This window comes from Otolemur garnettii, unplaced genomic scaffold (assembly GCF_000181295.1).
Source record: "Otolemur garnettii isolate 467f Iridium unplaced genomic scaffold, OtoGar3 scaffold00127, whole genome shotgun sequence".
Lineage (NCBI taxonomy): Eukaryota > Metazoa > Chordata > Mammalia > Primates > Galagidae > Otolemur > Otolemur garnettii.
The window spans coordinates 224,124-231,032 of NW_003852522.1; the positions used below are offsets into that span (position 1 = coordinate 224,124).

General features: G+C 51.1%; 1 protein-coding gene across 1 annotated transcript; it reads left to right on the forward strand.

Annotated features, from left to right (window-relative positions):
• The first annotated feature begins 703 nt into the window (after positions 1-703).
• Positions 704-6,056, forward strand: DNAJB1 (DnaJ heat shock protein family (Hsp40) member B1). The gene is made up of 3 exons (XM_012810187.2): positions 704-2,721; positions 3,792-4,372; positions 4,694-6,056. Exons 1-3 carry the CDS (start codon positions 2,511-2,513, stop codon positions 4,922-4,924), a joined length of 1,023 nt encoding a protein of 340 aa, XP_012665641.1. The 5' UTR covers positions 704-2,510; the 3' UTR covers positions 4,925-6,056.
• Positions 6,057-6,909: the final 853 nt, after the last annotated feature.

The window sequence follows — 6,909 nt, forward strand, 5'->3', positions numbered from 1 at the left end:
CCCAGTAAGAGTTCAGGTCCAAGTACCATATCCATAAGGAGAGTTATTAGGTTAGTTTGTTTGGTATATTTTTTTAAATAATTAAAACTTTCTGAATATAAGTTGGGTGTGATGATGTGTGCACCTGTAATTGTAACTACTCGGGAGGGTGAGGTAGAAAGATCATTTGAGTCTAGGCATTTGAGACCAGTCTAGCCAACATATAGAGACCCCCCAATCTAAAAAAAAAAAAAAAAAACTTACTGAACATGAACATGACCAAGGGTCACTCAGGGAGGGGGACTTCCAAGCCCTAAGTTTGTCTTCAAACTTAAACACATCCCTTGCTCAGTGTTTTTGGCAACATGTGGCCCTCCAGTGTGATGAGAACTGTTAGTACAACCAGAAAGGCCCACCTAGCACCATGTTAAGGCCTTTGGAAACTGCTACATCTGTGACTCTAAATTAAGTTTAAATTATAGAATACTAGCATATGAGGGAGTCCACAAACCCTGGGTTTTCCTCTATAAAGGTGACTTGCTCCCTCCTGGTTGTTATTTATGTATGTAAGATGTTTGTTTGTTTGTTTGTTGAGACAGAGTTTCGCTCTGTTGGTGCAGGTAGAGTGCAGTAAAGTAGTGTCATCCTAGCTCATTGCACTCAAACTTCTGGGCTCAAGCGATCCTCCTGCCTTCGCCTTTCAAGTAGCTGGTACACCTCCTGAGTAGCTGGGACTACAGGATTGAGCCACCACACCTGGCTAATTGTTCTATTCTTAGTACTGACAAAGTCTAACTCTTGCTTAGGCTGGTCTCGAACCCCTGAGCTCAAACAATCCTTGGACTCCCGGAGGGCTAGAATTATAGGTGTGAGCCACTGCACCTAGCCTATGTAAGTTTTTAACTAGGAAGTTCTCTTCCCCCATGATTGATTGGCTTACCCAGTGCCAGCACCATGCAGTGTGTGCCCTAGTCCAGAGTCCCTGGTTACCTCAGAATCAGCAAGTGGGCAGGGGAAGCTAGAATTCAGAAGAAGGCCATGGTCTTTTCTCTCAGGAGTCTCCACCTGTCTAAGGTCAGCAGCCACTGGAAACTTGTAGCTGTGATGCTGCCAGGAAAGGGGTGGTGGCTGAGCACACCATCACTAAACAAAAGAGTCACCCCTTTTGATAGCACTTCATTTGTGCCAGGCCCATCCTGAGGACATCACAAATGTTGACTCATGTAAACTTCAAAGCCATTAAGAGGCAGGTACAACTGCTGTTCCCCGTTGTATAGATGAGGAAGCTGAGGCCTCATGACTACTAGGGAACCAACCCAAGGTCAAGCAGCCCAGGAACTGCTGGAACCAGGAATGAAACCAGTGTCATTTCTAGCCCCAGAGCCAGTGTCAGAGCACCCTGACCTCCCAAGTGGTTTTCCATTCCTTCCCTAGGCCTTTCACAGGTGGAACACCTCTCTAAGCCTCCTTTCCCCATCAGCCATGTCTTTGACCATAGCCACTCCAGGCTTTCAGAGCAAATGGGATCATGTCACCCACATATGAGGAAATGGAGGTCCTGAAAGGTATATGATACGTCCATGTCCCCTAATCGTAAAGGTAATGGGCAGAGAAAGAAGTTCCTATGTGAGAACAGCAAGGAGTATTTATGAAGTGTCTACTGAGACTGCGTGCCAGATATTGTCCAGACACGGGAGACTCAGCGCAGACAGGAGGACTCAGGCCCTAACCAGGTGTGGTGACATTTAGCATGAAAGCCAATTAACAAGATAATTCCAGACATAGTGGCAAGTGCTTTTGAGAATACAGTAAGGAGAAAGGCCAGAACACTTCTAGGGGAGATGAGTTTTGTCCTCCATCCTCACCTCACTTTATAGAGAGCTGTATGGTGAGGACAGGGACTATGCTGGGGCTCCCAATGGTATTCTCCCCACAACTGTGAGAAGAGGACGGGTGTGGACTTTTATTCCCTTATTCTAGAAGGAGACACCACGGATGGATTAGGCAGTTTGCGGACAGTCACAGTGCAGACCACCAGCTGAGCGGCCACTGGCAGGCGTATCTTTCCCTGGGGAAGGGGCGGTGCAGCATGAGGGGCGGAGTTGTCCAAAGCCCCGCCCCTTCTCCGAGCCGCGGGTGGTCAGACAATTCAACCAGGAAGGGGCGGGGCGCACTATAGGCTGTGTCACCTCTGGTAGAAAAACAATGTAGCGATTGGCTCGCCCCGGTGAGTGGGCGTGGCCTCCTCTGGCCTGTGCGCGCGCCTCGAGGAGGCGTTGCGGAGGGCAGAGATGAGAAGGGCGTGGCCCCGCGCGGGCGGCCGTTGGCCGCGTGGCTCCGCCCCGGATGTCTTGCGTCGCTAACTGGGCTGCGGCGATTGGTAAGCGCAACGCAGGGGGCGGGGCAGAAGGTTCTGGAGGGGGCTGGCGGGCTCTGGAAGCTTCCGCCGGACGGGTATAAAGAGTCCGGGACGGGGCGGCGGCGGAGCCGGGGGACGGCGACAGCGGGGCGGCGGGCCGCAGGCGGGGGCCATGGGCAAAGACTACTACCAGATCTTGGGCCTGGCCCGTGGCGCGTCGGACGAGGAGATCAAGCGGGCCTACCGCCGCCAGGCGCTGCGCTACCACCCAGACAAGAACAAGGAGCCCGGCGCCGAGGAGAAGTTCAAGGAGATCGCCGAGGCCTACGACGTGCTCAGCGACCCGCGCAAGCGCGAGATCTTCGACCGCTACGGGGAAGAAGGTGCGTGCTCGCGGTCGGGGGTGCGCCCCGCCGTTTGACAGGAGGGGAAACCGAGGCACGCTGGCCGCGCACTGCCTGCCCCTCCCGGGTGGACGCCCCGGGCCTGGGGGCAGACAAGCTCCCGCCCCGCGGCCGCGCGGGCCTCAGCCCTCGATTGGTGGCCACCCGGTGAGGGGAGGAGCCCTGGAAGCTTCTAGCAGGTCTGGGGCTGCCCCTCCCTGGGCGCCTCCTCCCACGTCCAAAGCAGCCCGGGGCTGCGGGTGCTGACAGAGCAGAGGACAGGGAGGGCGCGGCTGAGTGCAGCGGGCCGGGCTCACCTGGGCTAGGCCGCGAGAGCTGCAGGGCGGTGCCCCTGGTACAACCTGCGGGGAGCGAGCGCGGCCCGGGAGGGTAGGTGGAATGATCTCCGGGGGGCGTCACCCAGCTCAGAGGCGGTGGCTGGCGGCGACCGTGGCCATCCAGGTGCAGGGAGTGTGGCCTGGGGCTGCTCAGCCAGCCTGGAGAGAGGAGGCGAGACCTTCTTGTCCGGTTGCCCATTGATGACTCAGACTGGCTTCTGGGCCTGATCTTAAGACACTTTTTATATGAGAATGGTGGCAGCGAATGCCAGGGTATAAGAAGTTGAGAATTCCTCGTCCTTTTGTTTTTTCTTAACTTCACTTATTTTTACTTGCTCACACATCCTTAACCCTAAAGTATTTAGAGCAAACTGTACTGAAAGCTGACCCAGGGTCATACCTTTCTTAGCTGGCCTCTTAGTCTTTATAAGGCCTTGTAACATTGCCAGACAGGTGGACTGGTCAAGAACTGGTAGGCCCTGGGTGGCACCTAGATAGAGAAGGATACCTCAGGGCTTGAGCCCTTCACCACTGTCATGCCAGGCTGAAGCACCTGAGAGGGTGGGTCTGTGTTGCTGTAGTGGGAGGTAAAAGCTTGGGGGTTTTCTTTAATCTTCCCTGGCAGACTAAAGTTCCTCCCCTGTGGTTTCTAAGTTTTTTCCCCTTAAAAGAAACTGTTAAAGATAGAAGCTCCTGGCCAGCCATCTGACAGGTTCCAATTTTGCTTTTCAGGCCTGAAAGGTGGTGGCTCCAGTGGCGGTAGTGGCGGTGGTGCTAATGGTACCTCTTTCAGCTACACGTTCCATGGAGATCCACATGCCATGTTTGCTGAGTTGTTCGGTGGCAGAAATCCCTTTGACAACTTTTTTGGGCAGCGGAACGGGGAAGAAGGCATGGACATTGATGACCCATTCTCTAGCTTCCCCATGGGCATGGGTGGTTTCCCCAACATGAACTTTGGACGCTCCCGCCCTGCCCAAGAACCCACCAGAAAGAAGCAAGATCCTCCTGTCACCCATGACCTTAGGGTTTCCCTTGAAGAGATCTATAACGGCTGTACCAAGAAGATGAAAATCTCCCATAAGCGTCTAAACCCCGATGGAAAGAGCATTCGAAATGAAGACAAAATCTTGACCATCGAAGTGAAGAAGGGGTGGAAAGAAGGGACCAAAATCACCTTTCCCAAGGAAGGAGACCAGACCTCCAACAACATTCCAGCTGATATCGTCTTTGTTTTAAAGGACAAGCCACACAACATCTTTAAGAGAGATGGTTCTGATGTCATTTATCCTGCCAGGATCAGCCTTCGGGAGGTAAGGTGCTAGGATGTGTGACATGACATTTATAGAGAAAAACAGGTTCTTTTTGAAGTGGTTCAGTATTTGCTCAAGACTTGTTTCTGAGCATATGTTGGATGGTAGAGTTGGGCTATAGCAGTAAATGGCACTGACCAGGGGTCTGTTCTTCAGAGCTTCCATATTGGTGACATGCGTAGATTTGGGATCAGGGCCCTAGCTTCAAAGGCCTGATGGATTTTAACCTACACCAAACAGCCTCTGGGCAAGAGTTGAATTTCCTAAACAGTCTTCACCTAATGGTATTCTCCATCTAATGCTGTCCCTTTGCTTTCCAAGGCTTTGTGTGGCTGCTCAGTGAACGTCCCTACTCTGGACGGCAGGACCATACCAGTTGTATTCAAAGATGTCATCAGGCCTGGCATGCGGCGAAAAGTTCCTGGAGAAGGCCTCCCCCTCCCCAAAACGCCCGAGAAACGTGGGGACCTCATTATTGAGTTTGAAGTGATCTTCCCTGAAAGGATTCCTCAGACATCAAGAACCGTACTTGAGCAGGTTCTTCCAATATAACTACCTGCATTCCCCAAGGACTGACCAGGGACCTTTCCAGAGCTCAAGGGTTTCCAGACCGGTAAACCAATTGCGAACAGTGAGAGGGCGGGAGGGCCCAGGGAGGGCTTTCATACTGCTGAATGTTTTCCAGAGAATATATTACAATCTTTCAAAGTCATGTACTAGACTTAAGTGGTTTTTCGAGCGATAGGGCGGCAGACAGTGGGACCAATGAGAAAAGGCATTGCAATCTGCCCCACTGGATCCTGCAGCCCTCCCAGGAGGGTCCCGCACCCTCCTTCTCCAGTCCCCACTGAAGGGCAAGAGGCAGACCAGCAGCTGGACTTGATTCTTCCCTGTGCAGTGATGTTGACCTTTGTACACACCTTGGTTTCTGTTGTATGATCAGTTCCCGGTTTATTCTGTATTTGACCCCTATGTCTTGCTCTTCTCCTGAAGAAACCTGTCTTCTTTTTGGCCATCTCAAATTGAGAACCTAAACTATTTCTGCAGAACTACCTGTCCAGCACCCACGAGCAATACCTCTTGTTGAAGCAGCACCAGGGGAGCCAGTCTCCCGTGAGTCACGAAGCCACCTCTTCCTCTGGGGTCTGGGAGTTTGGCCAAAGCAGGGGGCCTTCCAACCTCTTGCTCTGGTGCAGTTGAATGTGCTCACTTATGGGTCTTATTTTCATTTTATGTAAAGCAGTCTTTTGGCACACCTGTGGCTTAGCAGTGGCCCAGGTAATTTTTTTGTTTCATGGACTCTGGACTCTTTTTCAAAGGGATCTGATCCTTTTGAATTTTGCATAGCTCTAGATATAATCCCTTTTGATAAAAGGGTCTTTGCTTCTGATTACAGGAGCACTGTGAAACGTCTGTAAATATGTTTTTATAATTCCATGTAAAATTGGTGTGCACTCAAATGAAACTAGTCCACAGCAGCCGCTGCTCTCTGTACTAGGGCCATGATGGAATTCAAAAGAAACCTTGGGGGGGGGGGGGTTGGAACAAATGTCTGTTCCCTGGTGGCCAGTCTGGTGCTCAGACCTTTAGACTCATTGTAAGTTGCCACTGCCAACATGAGACCAAAGTGTGTGACTTGTCGATATGCAGCGTTGACAGCATTAAAGACTGATGCTAAACCTCAGGGGAGCAGTTCTGCGACTCTGTTTGAGGGCTCTGCTTATTTCTGGGGTTGGGGTGGGGACCTGGAAGTCCCTCGAAAGACTGTTGAGGTGGGAGGGAGGACTGGGAAGGAAGCTGGAGCCCTTAAAGGGGAAGACAAGTCTCCTTTCCTGGGCCTTTAGTGGGTTAGAAAACGTCGTTCTACCCAAACTCTGGATCCCAACATCCAAAAAGACCCAAGTGCAGTCAGTGAATTCAGAGCTCTTTGTTTTGTTTTTGAAGGTTGGAGCCAGAGTTAGTAAGGGGTTCAGCCTGGTTCCTATTTCCCCTTTCTGTCTTCCAGGGCTCCTAAGCACTGGGACCAAGGGAAGGGCAGGGTCTGCCCTCATTACCCACTGTTCCTTTCGTGCTAAAATAGGCTGGGTGCCTGGCAGGCATGGCCAAACCAAAACTAGAACTCCAGCTGCCTAGGAGACAGCCTAGGGCTGGCCCCACCCTGGAGAAGACCCATTTCCTGCCCTGTTACTCATAGGCCACTGAAGCTGATTTCATTTTGTAATTTTTTTTAAGGATAAGCTTTTATTATAAGGTAAGTGATTTATACAGTCTTAAAACAATGCATTATTACTTTGTCATGGAATGTTTTAAAGTAAGAAAAACATGTGAAATCAACCTAAAAGTTGCTTTCCTTTCCTGCAGAATAACAGTCTGGGGCAGCACTGTCCAAGAGAACTTTCAGCAGTAACCAGAATGTTCTTTATGTCTTTGATATAAGTGTAAATGTCAATATTTTCAATAAAATTAAAAATCTGGGCTTGGCGCCTGTGGCTCAAGTGGCTAAGGTGCCAGCCACATACACCTAAGGTGGTGGGTTC